Source organism: Erpetoichthys calabaricus, chromosome 2 (genome assembly GCF_900747795.2).
Source record: "Erpetoichthys calabaricus chromosome 2, fErpCal1.3, whole genome shotgun sequence".
Taxonomy (NCBI): domain Eukaryota; kingdom Metazoa; phylum Chordata; class Cladistia; order Polypteriformes; family Polypteridae; genus Erpetoichthys; species Erpetoichthys calabaricus.
Genome location: NC_041395.2, coordinates 126,980,504 through 126,997,400, shown reverse-complemented (window position 1 = coordinate 126,997,400; position 16,897 = coordinate 126,980,504). Strand labels below are relative to the sequence as shown.

The 16,897-nt window shown below is 40.9% G+C and overlaps 1 protein-coding gene across 1 annotated transcript in view; it reads right to left on the bottom strand.

Moving 5' to 3' along the window:
* The window catches only part of LOC114646336 (uncharacterized), a 31,264-nt gene extending 16,582 nt beyond the window's left edge, over nt 1-14,682 (bottom strand). Inside the window, exons 1-2 of the mRNA XM_028794492.2 lie at nt 14,312-14,682; nt 4,579-4,726 (exon numbers count right to left, since the gene is read on the bottom strand). Coding sequence (XP_028650325.1) covers nt 4,579-4,726; nt 14,312-14,322 — 159 coding nt within the window. The 5' untranslated portion in view covers nt 14,323-14,682. The remainder of the gene's footprint in view (nt 1-4,578; nt 4,727-14,311) is intronic.
* Nucleotides 14,683-16,897: the final 2,215 nt, after the last annotated feature.

The following is a 16,897-nucleotide window of genomic DNA, read 5'->3' as shown; positions in this document are numbered from 1 at the left end:
CTGTGTTTATGTTAATATGTCCCAGGTGTCCTTTGAGTTCCCAGTTGCTGTAGAATTTGCTTATGTTTATTATACTTATTCTGATGACTATTTATCTACAGTTTAAAAAACAGTTGAAGTCATGGCTGCTATAAAGTGGAAGGTAACATTAGTTAAAATCATCTTTAAGGCAAGGTTTATCTAATCTGATTTTGGGTTAGGTTTCTTACATATAGACACACATACACATGTTCTTGCCTCTCCCACTGTATTGTAAAGTGTCTAATTATATATATACCTATATATATATATATATATATATATAGATATGACGCAGAGCTAGGTAGGTTTGGGCTGAAGGATCTACAGGTCAGTTAATGGGCGGAGATGGCTACAGAAAACACATAAAGACACACTACTTTGTAGTATTTCCCTGCATCAGCAAGCTCTTCTTCTCTTGGTCTCCTTTCTATTCCTGCATGTTTTGTGACTTCCTCTTTCTCTCCACCAGGTGATTCCTTGCTACTGCTTCTCTCCTAACTCCAAGCTCACCTGACTAAGGTGCAGATATTCCAGGTGTATTTCTGGTGTCACAGAGACATAACAAAGTAGCACTTGCAGGTCAGCCGAGTCCCTTTAAAAATAAAGTGGCTGCCTGCTGAGAGTTCCCACAAGTGGCTCTTGAGTAGTCTAACAACAAGATTGCTTGCAAAGGCTACAAATCTCAGGCAATCCTATGGGTGATGAATCCAGGTTGCCTTCTTGAGAACTAGAGATTATATTGATCACGCTTGTCCTTCTATTTCTTTGGCTTCCCGTCCAGGAAAGGGATCACCAACCATCCTTTCCAAACCTCACACAATCGCAAATCCTATTACAATACATATCATACACACAAAGAGAATGCATTTTTTGCTAATTTGTTAGTGATAACTTATGTGAATGGTAAAGGTTTAAGTTTTTACATTTTTCTGCTTTAATTGGCAGCATGATCAGTTTTAAATTGCAAAGTTAAGGGTTCAAGCTGTATACTCCACTGAACACTCAACTCAGTCAATTGCTTCATTTGACACATAATATTTGTACATTATTAAATAACATAAACTAACAAAACACTTATATTCTGTAATGCTCTTGATTTTATCATTACATAAAATTATATGAAACATTGTTGTTCACCGCAGTTTGTCCTAGCTGAGTTCGATTTATTCACTGATTTTTTTTTTTTGCCATTGTCACATTATATTCTCACTATGTGCTGCGAACAAATTTAAAATTTCAGAAAAGCACTTTTGCCAACAGAATTAATATTTTTCTACTTTAATTAGTAAACTGAAATAGCTCTTTGGTTTCCCCTATTTTGACAGCTTGGTGCATATTTAATAAAACTTTGATCCATTTTAAATGAAAGAATTACAGAAATAGCTATGACTTCCTTTGCAACTGCAATGATTGTGTAATTCTATAACAATTTTATTCTCAGTAAAATGATTAAGCAAGAGACATCAGTCAAAAAGGAGCTTCATATTCCGAATAACAACATATTAATTTAAAAATGAGGTTTACTGGCATCTGTTTAAGTGTTCTCATGCTTATTAAGTGATCGGATTACACTCTGATTGTTTTTAATTGGCTTTTCTTTATTATTTCTGACCGTCCACCGCATTAAAAATGATTTGTACAAAATAACATGCTTTAACATTCTATGGGTGTGGCATATCATAGCCTATTCTGGCAGCATTGGGCTGAAACCAGGAGCCAATCCTCGCCAGGATACACTCATTCATTGGTGGCCAATTAAACGTGTGGTGGTTCATCATACCTGGGGGGGTATTTTTCGTACGTCGCTTAAATCATCCGAGATCAGGTGCCTCATCTTGGATAAGTTAATGCCGGTGACACTCATCCAGGATAGGTCGGTTTTTCAAACGCAGCCGTGTGTTAGATTAGTCTAGCTGGATCTAATCATACGAGATGAATGCGCGCGCCCGCGCTGAGTGAAAAGCCCATATATATTGAGTCTAGAAAACATGATCAGCAAGTCTTTGATAGGTTGTAACAAAACGACAAAAGAACGGGCGCATTTTTTTCACACACGCGGCGCAAGACCTTTTATTCGAAGGACATGAAGAATGTCAAGATTTAATATGCACAAGGGGTAACACTGCAAAAGCAGCCCAGACCAGAAAAGACGGCTGGCAAAAAGTGGCCGACGAATTAAACGCTAAGTACTGTGCATTGTACTTACTGAATGCAGCGTTTCATTTCCTATGTGTCAGATTAATTATTATTTAATGTGTCATAATAACAGATCAAACGTGAGCACAAGGAGAACATGGGAACAGGTTAAAGTGAAGTACAAGAATATACTTCAAACTGGTAAATATTGGTACAGTAATCCCTCCTCCATCGCGGGGGTTGCGTTCCAGAGCCACCCGCGAAATAAGAAAATCCGCGAAGTAGAAACCATATGTTTATATGGTTATTTTTATATTGTCATGCTTGGGTCACAGATTTGCGCAGAAACACAGGAGGTTGTAGAGAGACAGGAACATTATTCAAACACTGCAAACAAACATTTGTCTCTTTTTCAAAAGTTTAAACTGTGCTGCATGACAAGACAGAGATGACAGTTCTGTCTCACAATTAAAAGAATGCAAACATATCTTCCTCTTCAAAGGAGTGCGCGTCAGGAGCAGATAATGTCAGAGAGATAGAGAAAAGCAAACAAATCAATAGGGCTGTTTGGCTTTTAAGTATGCGAAGCACCGCGGCACAAAGCTGTTGAAGGCGGCAGCTCACACCCCCTCCGTCAGGAGCAGAGAAAGAGAGAGAGAGAGAAACAGAGAAAAACAAACAATCGAAAATCAATACGTGCCCTTCGTACTTTTAAGTATGCGAAGCACCGTGCAGCACAAAGCAGCTGCACAGAAGGTAGCAACGTGAAGATAATCTTTCAGCATTTTTAGACGAGCGTCCGTATCATCTAGGTGTGCGAACAGCCCCCCTGCTCAATCCCCCTACGTCAGGATCAGAGAAAGTCAGCGCAAGAGAGAGAGAGAAAAGTAAGTTGGGTAGCTTCTCAGCCATCTGCCAATAGCGTCCCTTGTATGAAATCAACTGGGCAAACCAACTGAGGAAGCATGTACAAGAAATTAAAAGACCCATTGTCCGCAGAAATCCATGAACCAGCAAAAAATCCGCAATATATATTTAAATATGCTTACATTTAAAATCCGCGATAGGCGAAGCGCGATACAGCAAGGGATTACTGTATATAACTATTTAAAGAATTGTTGACATAAATAATCATTTATAATATAAAAAACATTAATTTTAAAGCTAATAAGAAAGCAGACAAGCAAAAAACAGGTGGAGGTCCACAAGGTCCAGACCTAACCCCTGCAGAAGAGTTGGCTCTCCAGCAAAATGCCCATCGCCCTGTTTCTGAGGGCATTCCAGGGGGAAGCTCCTCCTCAGAACCAGTGGCAGGATGCAGTGGTCACTTCATTTCAGGTAAAGGATGGTCATTGCATATATTTGTCCTCCATGTGTGCCATAGGTATGTTCCATATAGCCCTCTTTTTTGTTGGGTCAGTTGCAGGGAATGTCATATCCCTTGAACCTGTGTCTGACCAACAAGATATTGACGAAGGTCAAATATTTGATGAAGACACTGTGCCTGATTATTCATCAGGAGGAGAGGTACATTTTCCAAATGATGTTTGATCAAACTCCACTCTGATCAGTCCCATGTGGCCCAATCACATTTGGAAATCCTGGTAATGAGAATGTTAGGCTGATTGAGATTCTTCATGGAACTGTGGGTGTTTTAGCCTGTGTATTACCTACCTGCAATGGCATGAAACGCCTGTTTTATTGTCTGCACACGCAGGTGTCCAGGAAACACTATAAAAACCCGAAGGAAATATTTCAGTGCCAAACAGACTTTACGAATTGCCTGGCAAAGTGCACTTTTAGTTAGATTTTCCGCATCGCCTATAGTATATAAAAAAAGTGCCGCTTGTAAAAAACCTCAAAGCAATGCATACTGTCTGTGTGGTTGTGAGAGCCCGACTTCGCCGAGTTTGACTTCGAATATAAGGTGCTAATAAATCTTTGAGGTACAATATTCCCCCTCGGCTAAAGCGGTATCTTTCGAAAAGAATTTCCTCCAGGAGCAATAAAGGATCTTGCCGATCGTGCAAAACCCTCTCTATATGAAATTCTCTTCTTATAATTTGCGCACCAATATCCATTGGTCGCTCATTCATGAACGGCGAAGCCATGACTGGATGACTTCCACGCACCGTCACTGATCACGTGTGTAAACTAATCCTTGTTTACGTAGAACAAACCTGCTCCGAGCAGGTCTGCGGATTAGGATGTGTTGCTATGACAACACTTCCAGCAAGAGTTTCGAAAAACCGACAGATCCAGGATCAGGCCAAATCGTCAACAATTACATCCGGCTAAACGACTAATCCACGTACGAAAAATACCCCCCTGGAGAGAAAGTCATAACAACATAGCAAAATAAGTAAACTCCATGCAGACAGCAACTGAGAACTGTAATTTCAATACTTCAAAATTACTTACTGGTGATGCAATGCCAGAATCAGGACTTTCCTCTGCCTCTCTGCTACTTGCAGCTAAAAGTAATAAACTACTGGTGCCACTTAAATCTGAGCAGTTTGATGAGTAAGATTTGGGAAAACTGTCATTGCTCCTAACGACGCCCGAGGAGCTGAGGAGAGAGAAGGGAGAATTAGAAGGGCAGAATATCAAAACATTATAGAGAAGTAAACAGCCAGCAATGCTCACACCAGCATTAGTTCTGCTGTAGAATGATAATCCATTTCTATCATGTGACTAACAAAGAAAAGATTTTCTGATTTTCAGTAAGTAAGTTCAAATTTACACAAAGGTGTCCTTGAATTTAAAAACAATTATCTTTACTGTATACATTCAATTTATTTTGAAATGAATATATAATGAAAATTAAGAATTAGCATTCACAAACAGCGGGCAAAAGATAGCTTATCTAGAAAGGGAGGCACAGGACAAGCTGACCCAAAGAGAGAGAGAGAAAAACAAACTCACTGGCAATGATGACAATTCCCAACATGACAGGACAAAACCCTGTAAGTGTCCTGGGTGTCACCAAAGGGCCAAAGACAGGGTCACCATTTTGGGGAAAGTGAGGCTGTAGCCTGTGTGGAAACATATAATGTTCCCAAAGAATGCTAGTGGACTGGCAACCTATCAGGTGTCAGTGCTGCCTGGCTCCTCTTCATTAGCAAGGGTAAATCTACAGGAAGTGGCACAATTCTTACTCACTGCAGAAGTTGCCAGGAGAAGTACAGTTTTATATACTTGGGGGCTTTGCCCCCTCCCCCCAGCCAAGTGCTATGCACTGTTGTGAAAAGGGGGGATGAATGCACTACAAAGGAGATACGGCCACTCTTCCAAAACCCCTCTTAAACTGTGATACATTGGGAAACAAATTCCTTTTTTTTTTTCCTCCTCTTTGCTCGATCAGAGGCTGGCATGCTGCTCTGCTGTGCAGTGTGATCTGCACTTCGCTCACCTACCCCTCCCATTCCCTCCCCCTCCACCCCTCCCACTTCCCTGCCAGCACTACGCGCCATTGTGAACGGGGGGCTGAACGCACCCCTAGGAGTCACGGTCGCTCCTCCGAAACCCCTCTTTAATGGTGATACAATGGGAATCAAATAACAGTTGTTTTTTTTAACTCCTCTTTGCTCGATCAGCTGCTGGCATGCTGCTGCTTCCGTGCCGCGTGATCTACATTTTGTGCGGCGCTTAGATCATTTTAAAGTCACTGCCTTGTCTCTCTTCTCCCCCAGACATCCTCAAACACTATTCGATCTCTTTTCGCTGTTTCGTTATTTCACCGAGTAATATTTTCTGTTTGTTTGCACTAATGTGATCTTTACTCTCATTTTTTGAGACATTTTCAAATTTTCCTACTTCTATTGTCTCTAACCTGCTCTGCATATGTATCACGGGACTTGCTTCCTTAGGTTGTAAGTATGACGTGACTTGCCTGTCTCGCGGGACGTGTAAGTGTCTCTCCTCAAAAGATCTCTCTTCAAAAGATCACATCTCGTCCCAAGTTTTTTTTTTAAATAATAGGGAAGATAGAAACAGTGCAGCTCAGAAGTTTTGGGTTTGGGTGCTTGCCGGTGGAAAGACATGCGGCCATGGGATGTTCAACAAGGAAATTGTCTGATTGCTGCCTCACGTACAAGCACAGTCAGCCCCTTCATTTCTCACTCATGTTCTGTGTGTCTTTAAGGAAACACCTATACCCACAAAGTATAGAAAGGATCTGAACAGAAGACACAGGGAGGAAAAACATGATCAAGAGTAGAGAATGAGAAAGAAGAATCAGGAGTTTGAACTGGTGCAGTGAAAAGGAGGCAAGGCAGTCGAGAGGCCTCGCTGGGAGTGAGAGGAACAGTGCTCCCAGGCAAGTTGCTCCTTTTGAGCATTGGTAAGTACAGGAGTGAATGAGGACTCCTGGGATCATCCTACGGACACCTGAGGATGGAATCCTGGCAGTTAACAACTGAAGTGACTGAGACAAAGAGAAAAAAGGTTAACCACATTTGCTGCCATTTCAGCCCTACTTCGAAGACCCAAAGAGTAAGCATGGGAGACGAACGTAAGAAAGAAGCATTGGGCACAGAAAGAGAAAAAGAGAAGCAGATTCTGTTTTTAAAATGTGTTTTACTCTTGGGTTTTAACCTATAAACTTATTTATGGATCATTTTGACCTTGATTTGCACCTGTTTTTCTGGTTTATTTATTTGAAAATCTGACTGCCCTGCACTCATTTTCATGAACACTGAATTATAGTGAATAACCACTTTCACTTTAACATTACTTGTTGTTTGTGTCCTCATTGCCCTAGTCCATTCTTGGTTATGACTACTGATGTTCTGGTAGATGGAAGACGCCAAAGCTGCGAGCACCTGAGACATTACTTTGCCTAAAGATCTTAGTATATAAGAGTTACAGAAGACTCAGTGATTCAGTATGTCAGGAGTAGAGAGAAGAAGCCACAAGAGTAAAGTGTGCATGTGAGACGGAGAAAACTACTTCTTTTGTAAGCTGCCACACCTGTCAAGCACATAAGAAGGTAGCCCCAGAAAGACTGAATATTTTGATTTCCTTTATTTCATGCATTACTTTATGTTCTCCTTTTTTCTTAAGTTTGAGTATTTTGTGCACTTTGGCTCCCTTGGCATTTATTATACATTAGTGTGGGAAGAGTTGCAATGATTTCCATCTCCTACCATGTTGACACTTCACAACATGAGGGGAACAAACTACAGTATGAGTACATGTAGGTGTTACAAATCAGGTTGCATCCACTGATATGAGTAATCATTTCTCATCACATCACACTATAAGATCACAAAGAAATACTGGGCATGCTCACTTGCTCATTATGTTGCCTACCATGTCTTGAAGAAAAGACCTTGGCTTGTAACAGGAAGTTGACTGATAGAGGATGTCTGGCAGGAGAGTCAGCAATAAAGACTGCTTGACGTCCTGATCTCATTTCATGACTTTTCTAGTAGTTTTCAGGCATAGCCTTCATTTATATAATCTTAGATTGCTGGGAGCAGCTGCATCAGGTACCTGTGATGAGCGGTAGTCTGACATCCCTTGCTCGAACAAAACCAAATTATTTAATGGACTTGTGTATAGTTAGGTCCATAAGTATTTGGATATTGATACAATTTTCATAAATTTGGCTCTGTACATCACCACAATGAATCTGAAATTAAGTTATCAATCATTAATGGACTGAAATGTAGACTTTCATCTTTAATTTAAGAGGTTTACCAAAAATATTGTATGAGATGTTTAGAAATGACAGCCACTTTCTGTATACCCCCAATTTTTCCAGGGGCTAATGATAATGATTGCTTCAATTCAAATCCAGTGTCAAAGTCCAAATACTTATGGACCTAACTGTATGTGAAAGAGATGGCTACCAATGAGCACTCAAGTACAGTACATATAATGCTCCCATAAGGAAAGAAGAAAAGCAGATGGTTTGGACTGCACAAACATAACAGAGGATTGTTTGTCACACTAGGAAAAAATGGAAAAGGTAAAATTTTCTTCTTCTTCTTCTTCCAGCTGCTCCCATTAGGGGTTGCAATAGCGGATCATCTTCTTCCATATCTTTCTGTCCTCTGCATCTTGTTCTGTTACACCCATCACCTGCATGTCTTCTCTCACCACATCCATAAACCTTCGCTTAGGCCTTCCTTTTTTCCTCTTCCGTGGCAGCTCTATCATTAGCATCCTTCTCCAAATATACTCAGCATCTCTCCTCTGCACATGTCCAAACCAACGCAATCTCGCCTCTCTGACTTTGTCTCCCAACCATCCAACTTGACCTGACCCTCTAATGTACTAATTTCTAATCCTGTCCATCCTTGTCACACCCAGTGCAAATTTTAGCATCTTTAACTCTGTTACCTCCAGCACTGTCTCCTGCATTCTCGTCAGTGCCACCGTCTCCAACCCATATAACATAGCTGGTCTCAGTACCGTCCGACTGTAGACCTTCCCTTTCACTCTTGCTGATACCTGTCTGTCACAAATCACTCCTGACACTGTCTTCTCCACCCATTCCACTCTGCCTGCACTCTCTTTTTCACCTCTCTTCCACAATCCCCATTACTCTGTACTGTTGATCCCAAGTATTTAAACTCATCCACCTTCGCCAACTCTACTCCTTGCATCCTCACCATTCCACTGACCTCCCTCTCATTTACACACATATATTCTGTCTTGTTCCTACTGACCTTCATTCCCCTCCTCTCTAGAATATATCTCCACCTCTCCAGGATCTCCTCAACCTGCTCCCTACTATTGCTGTAGATCACAATGTCATCAGCAAACATCATAGTCCACGGGGATTCCAGTTTAGTCTCATCTGTCAACCTGTCCATCACCATTGCAAATAGGAAAGGGCTCAGAGCTGATCCCTGATGTAATCCCACCTCCACATTGAATGCATCCGTCACTCCTACCGCAGACCTCACCACTGTCACACTTCCCTCGTACATGTCCTGTAAAACTCTTACGTACTTCTCTGCCTCTCCCGACTTCTTCATATAATACCACAACTCCTCTCGAGGCACCCTGTCATATGCTTTCTCCAGGTCCACAAAGACGCAATGCAACTCCTTCTGGCCATCTCTATGCTTCTCCATCAACATCCTCAGAACAATCATTGCATCCGTGGTGCTTTTTCTTGGCATGAAACTTTACTGCTGCTCACTAATCATCACCTCACTTCTTAACCTTGCTTCCACTACTCTTTCCCATAACTTCATGCTGTGGCTCATCAGTTTTATCCCCCTGTATTTACTACAGCTCTGCACATTCCCTTATTCTTAAATATCGGCACCGGTACACTTCTTCTCCACTCCTCAGGCATCCTCTCACTTTCCAAGATTCCATTAAACAATCTCCACTGCCATCTCTCCTAAATACCTCCGTGCTTCCATAGGTGTGTCATCTGGACCAACGCCCTTTCCATTTTTCAACCTCTTCATAGCTGTCCTTACTTCCTCTTTGATAATCCGTTGCACTTCCTGATTCACTATCTCCACATCAATCAACCTCTTCTCTCCCTCGTTCTCTTCATTCATCAGCCTCTCAAAGTATCCTTTCCATCTGCTCAACACACTCTCCACTCTTCTGAGTACGTTTCCACCTTTATCACTCTAACCTGCTGCACATCCTCTTCCTCTGTATACTCTCCTGTACTTCCCCATTCCACCACCATGTTTCCTTTTCCTCCTTCTTCTGTCCAGATGTCACGCCAAGCACCCTTCTTGCTGTCACCCTTACTACATCTGCTGTAGTTTCCCAACTGTCTGGTAACTCTTCACTACCACCCAGTGCCTGTCTCACCTCCTCCCTAAACTCAACCTTGCAGTCTTCCTTTTTCAACTTCCACCATTTGATCCTTGGCTCTGCCCTCACTCTCTTCCTCTTCTTGATCTCCAACGTCATCCTACAGACCACCATCCTATGTTGCTTAACTACACTTTCCAGTGCCACCACTTTGCAGTATTCAATCTCCCTCAGATCGACTCTTCTGCATAGGATGTAATCTACCTGTGTGCATCTTTCTCCACTCTTGTACGTAACCCTATGTTCCTCCCTCTTCTTAAATTACGTATTCACCACAGCCATGTCCATCCTTTTGGCAAAATCCACTATCATCTGACCTTCTTCATTCCTCTCCTTGACACCATACCTATCCATCACCTCCTCAGTTCCCTTCACCAACATGTCCATTGAAATCCGCTCCAATCACCACTTTCTGTCCCTTGGGTACACTGTTCATCAATTCATCCAACTCACTCCAACTTGCGGGGCATATGCACTAACAACATTCATCATCACACCTCCAACTTCCAGCTTCATAATCATTACTCTGTCTGACAGTCTTTTCATCTCCAAAACACTCTTGACATACTGTTCCTTCAGAATAACCCCTACTCCATATCTCCTCCTATCCACACCATGACTGAACAATTTGAATCCAACTCTGATCCACCTGGCCTTACTCCCCTTCCATTTAGTCTCTTGTACATACAATATATCAACCTTCCTTCTCTCCATCATTTCTGCTAACTTTCTACCCTTACCAGTGATACTGCCAACATTCTAAGTTCCTACCCTCAGTTCCACTCTCTTTACTTTCCTCCTCTCCTCCTGCTTCCAGACACGTCTCCCCCCGCTTCTTCTCCTTCTTCTTCTTTGGCCAACAGTAGCCCAATTTCCACCAGCACCCAGGGCTCGATCGATCCAGTATGGAAATTTGTACTGTTGTCTGCATATTGATTTTGCAAAATTTTACACCGGATGCCCTTCCTGATATAACCCTCCCCATTTATCCGGGCTTGGGACCAGCTTGAAGAAACACACTAGTCTGTGCATCCCCTGTGGCTGGGATGGAAAAGGTAAAATGAAAGGCAGAAATTATGACTGAATTCACTATACCTGGAAAACATATGCATTTGCATTGGCACTGTTATGCAGAATGTTTACTGGCTGCTGAAATGTTGTTATACAGTCATTAATTTGCCATCCCCTGAAATTCCCATTTCAACAATCTGACATGCTCCAGGTGACAAGATGCAGCAAGTGTAGTCATTAAGTTTGACAGCCCCTCCAACTTGGAGACGTGTAATGTGCTGTTTGCTTGACTTCTCAACGTTTCACAAGACACAATAATTAAGGTCACGGTATTCATGTTAGAGGACAGGACGTTATCATCTTTGTGCAATTGTGGATTAAATTTAAAACATCATGACCATAACATACCGCGGTGGGCTGGCACCCTGCCCGGGATTGGTTCCTGCCTTGTGCCCTGTGTTGGCTGGGATTGGCTCCAGCAGGCCCCCGTGACCCTGTGTTCGGATTCAGCGGGTTGGAAAATGGATGGATGGATGACCATAACATATACAGAGATGATTGAATATTACAAAAAGAGAAAAGACAAATATCTCTGAATTGTTTGACTTAAATGTCACTCTAATCAAGAGTAGGGACTGTCAATCAAAAACTTCAAAGAAATTCACACTAAGGTCATATTTCAGTATAAAACCCTTATTAGACCTACAAATGCACTTCAATGGGAAAAATTGATCAAAGAATACTATCAGCCAAACATCTGAGGAATTACATATCCATGGGAGATCTCTGCAATAGTGGAGTGGCACTTGGCATTTTTACATTCATCTCCTTAGCTACACATTTTTAGTGACCCAAAATAAAAACATCTTAAAATGCTACAGTACAAAATAAATCTTACATAAAATACCAGGACACAAAATAAGTCTGACTTTTAGTAAGTTGTGCTTTTTTTAAAAAAAAAGTTCAAAATATGTACTATCAGCATGCTAATCACGAAAAGGTAATGAGTGAAAATTAACTCAACATGCAGGGGGAAAAAAAAATCAGGTTTATAAGGATCATATTTTTTCTAACCAAATGAACTGATGAAATGTTTTGTATATAAAATACTGTAAAACAAAGAAACCATGCTTGCGTATTAGAAGAATTCAACCAAACCACGGTCAATATATAATAACACACACATCATTGGACTTCGAAATATGATCCCATATGTGATGCCTACCTGCAATATTATTGTAGAGAAACCCAGTTATCACTCTCTGGCCTATTATTGTCCTTTTGTTTGTTTCAAAAATTAAGTAAGAAGCTTTAATGATTCCATCACTTTGTCATTTTTTTTACTGAGCAAGAATATTAACATTCCATACCAAGTCCTGATTTCCTTTTATATGAAATGATAACACAACTGCAGTTTCATTCATTTTTTGTCGCCTTCAACAAGTGCTTTAATAGCCTTGACCCTTTGTAATGTCACCAGAACCATTATTCATTTTTTATTTTGGCATTTTGAAGATTTTATGGTCATGCTGTAATTGTTTAAAAAGAAATAACAGATACAAATGCATGAATTTCATTACGTTACCCAACACATACATTAACTGCATCTATAATAAGCCGTTCAGTTTCCCAAAACACACAAACTACTTTCAGAGTTATCTGAAGTTTAAACTGTTCCCTTATTCATTAAGTTTCAGTTCACTCTTTTAATTCTGATTGCCTTTCTAGACTGTCTTGAGAGCCTAATACATGAAATTATGACTGACTGATTGAAATGAGTTTTCCTTTTAAATTATTTCCTTCTTTTAACACTAACAAATCAACAAACCAACTACATTTAAAACCATGGGAAGGCAGGAGGAGAAATCGTACATTTTCTTACAAAAACTTTTAGAACTGAGTCATCTAATCCTTCAAGTCCTGGATGAGACAACAGAATTTGGAGATAAGGGATTTTTTTAATTTTCAAAAGTTCCAGTTATTTAAACTTGGATTTTCTGTATCCCTCCTCTACCATTCTCACCATCTCAAGAAGAGTCTCACTGGCAATATTTTGCTCACAACCTTAACCGAGGAGGTCTATCTGATAATTTCCTCCCCGACCAGAATATCTCACTGTAGACTGAAAAGTTTTGAATAAAGTAAGCCCAAACACTTTGCTCATTCTAAACAATATATGGGTCTTCTGGGCTACAACCTCTTTAATTTGTACTTGTTATCTATTTTTGTATTAGTTTTTAATTTTTTTACATTGGCTTTTAAAAGACACGCACCATCTTTTTATATAACTGTTATTTATAATTTATAATTTGAACTGGTGACCCAGACTTGTCACTCTATGTGCACATATTTTATACTATCTTCAAGTACTACAATTTTTCCTACATCCCAAAAGATATAAATACAGTATGCAATTGATTGGCAGCTCAGTACTGATACAAATGTCTGAGCGATTGGCAGCTCAATACTGGTACAAATGTGTGATTATCGTAAACTCAATATTGGTCTGGCATGAATAAGTGCAGCTGAGCGTACCCTGTAATGGACTTGGGTCATGTTCAGGGCTGCTTCCTGCCTCTGTTCATATGCCATCTGGACAGGTTCTTGGGTCTTGAGACCCTTTAATAGAAAATGTGGAAACAGAAGATAACTGGAGGCCTTGTTTGATTAGTTCTATAAATGAATGAACATTTCTGTAAATTAATTGTAGACATTTGACACTGCTCATATAGAAACAAGAGATGAACTGTTTCTTTTTTTGTTCATCTGGCTTGGTAGAAACACCTTCATTACACTATATAACAGAAGTATTAAAACTGCTTGACATTTTGTTATATTTTATGTAAAACGATTACGCTAATATATACATATATATACTATATTTGTGATTATTCAAATGCGTTATAAAGCGTTATTATAACGAGTTATTGCGGATTAGTTTTTCACGTCGTCTAGGTTTATCTTTCAAACGTATTACAAATAAAAAACATGATCCTTTAAAATTAGGGTTAGGTTACCTTGACCTCTACACCTTGCACCGGATTAATTCAGTAGCCATAACAGCGGGATATCCGAGTAGATGTAATTAAATGATCATCGTGCAACAATATCCAAACATGGAACATCTTTTATTCATCTGGGTCTAGGCTGCTCTGCTTCACGTCACGTCTAATCCCACTCTCTCAGCACCCATAAGCTTAATATCATAAAGCAAAGACGTGTCATTGCTTTTAATAAAGCTTGCGGGTCTGTAGCTGAGAAAGCGGGGCTTGCTGCTCTAACGTTAATTCTCGTGTCGCGCATCCCTTTAAACTTTTTCCAATACCAGTGTAAACATGTGTCCTACCTTTCTGACATGTCCTGCCTCACGTCGGTCGGACTCCTTTAATGCATATCCTGATGGTAGTGTGAAAACTCACGGCCAATGCTTTTCCCATGCGGCCCTGTTAAAGACGAGCTGTGCCAGTGTAAACGCGGGGTTAGCGACTTTCTATTGCCTCACGTTTTCTTGGCGTTTGAGAAAGAGGTCAGGGATAGCGGGCCGTTGCCAAGCAACGCCAACAGTCTTTCCATCAGGTCGGCCACAAGTTCCGGGTCGATGCGCTCTGAAGTGTCCTGTTATGAGCGTAGGCTGTGGCTCCCGAATGTTTCTTAGTTAGCAAGTGGGCTTTTCAGATTGCCATATTAAAGAAGCAGTATAGCGGGACAATCTGCCTAATTTGTTTTTTACGTTTCAGCATTACATTTAACATGTTTTCTCCATTTTCAGATTGCCATATTAAAGAAGCAGTATAGCGGGACAGTCTGCCTAATTTGTTTTTTACGTTTCAGCATTACATTTAACATGTTTTCTCCATATACGCGTGTTTAGCTGACAACTGAAAGTGCGATACTGTCTCAGATTCTCAATGTGTATCGTGTTTGTACGCCTTTCTTGTTTCAACAGATTCCACTACATATCACAATGACGTGCGCCTCTAAATGGATGGTTGTTGTTGCGTGCGTGCGCAGTGGTCTGGATTGGCTTCTCTACCAGTGTCAGTTCCCGACTTGCGCTCAGTGATGGCTGGATTGGTTACGTCTTCTACGATTGGGTTATATCGGACATATGGATGGACTTGAATTTAAAGGATTCGGAAAATGAATGCGTGGGCTTTCCATGTGGTTTGAGGCTTTGCGTCCGCAACACACATTGTATTAAGGCATCATTATTATGTTTGTGGCAGACTTAAAGTGCCTGTGGAGTGAAATGTACAGTGGATTCAGGAAGGATTCAGACCTCTCCACTTTAGACTGTGAAAGATTGTGGGTTCGCTTCCCGGTTCCTCCATGTGTGGATAGCGCTTTGAGTACTGAGAAAAGCGCTATATAAATGTAATGAATTATTATTATTATTATTGTGTTGTAGACTTAATTTTAAATTGATAAATTTCCCACTTTTGGCCATCAATCTACACTGAGTAACCCATAATGACAAAATGAAAACATGTTCCCAGAAAGGTTTGCAAATATTTTAAATATCAAAAATTAAAATCACTCATTTATCTAAGAATTCAGACCCTATGCTGTGGCACTCCAAATTGTGGCCTGGTGTATCCTGATTGCTTTATTTATCCTTGAGGTGATCTAGAACTAATTGGAGTTCAACTGTGGCATATTGACTTGATTACACATAGCTTAGAAAAGCACACACCAGTGTATATAGGGTCCTACTTTTTAAACTGCACATAAGGGCAATAACCAGGTCATGAAGTCCAAGAAACACTTTGTATACCTCCAGGAATAAATTTTGGTGAGGCATAAATCAATGCAGGGGTAGGAAAACCAGGAACACACTGGCCACAATAATTGTGAAATGGATGAAGTTTGGAACAATCGTGACTCTTCCTAGCGATGGCCATCCGATCAAACTGAGTAACTAGGCAAGAGGGGTCTTGGTCAGGGCAGTGACCAAGAACACAAGTGTCACTCTAACAGAGCTTCAGAAGTCCTCTGCTGTAAAGGGAGAACCTGTTGAAAGTGGCCGTCTCAGCAAAACTCATCAATCAGCCATTTTTGGGAGGGTGGCTTCACCCATTGTCAAAAGGCATATGACAGTTTAAAGAAATCTGAGAGTATGAGGACAATGATTCTCTGGACTGATGAGACAACAAGCATGGTGGTGCCAGAATTATGCTATGGAGGGTGTTTCTCAGAGGCACAAATAAGGAGACTGTTCAGAATTGAGGGAAGGACAAATGCAGCCAACTACAGAGAGGTCCTTGAAGAAAGAGTATAAACAACCTCAAACTGTGGTGACAGTTTACCTTTCATCATGACAATGACCCAAAGCATTCAGCCTAGACACTGCTTGAGTGGCTATCAGATAAGTCAGTGACCGTCCTTGAGTGGCCCAGTCAAATCTCAAATTTAAACCCCAGAGAACATTTGTGGAGAGACCTGATGATCATAGTTTACAGAAGCTTTCTGTCCAATTTAACTAAGTTTGAGAGCATCTGCCAGGAAGGATGGGATAAACTGCCCAAATCCAGGAGTTCAACACTTGTAGAGTAGTCTGCAGCTGTAATTGCTTCTACACAGCATTGAATAAAGGGTCAGTACTTATAAATGAGAGATTTAACCCAGCCACAGGGGATGCACCAACCAGTGTGTTTCTTCGTGCCAGTCCCAAGCCCAGATAAACGGGGAGGGTTACATCAGAAAGGGCATCCGGTGTAAAATTTTGCCATATCAATTTAGTCAAGAGGGTGCTGGCAGAAATTGGGCTACTGTTGGCCAAAGAAGAGGGGGAAGATGTGTCTGGAGGCAGGAGGAGAGGAGGAAGGTAAAGAAAGTGGAACTGAGAGTAGGAACTTTGAATGTTGGCAGTATGACTGTTAGGGGGAAAGAGTTAGCTGATGTGATGGAGAGAAAGAAGGTTGATATATTGTGC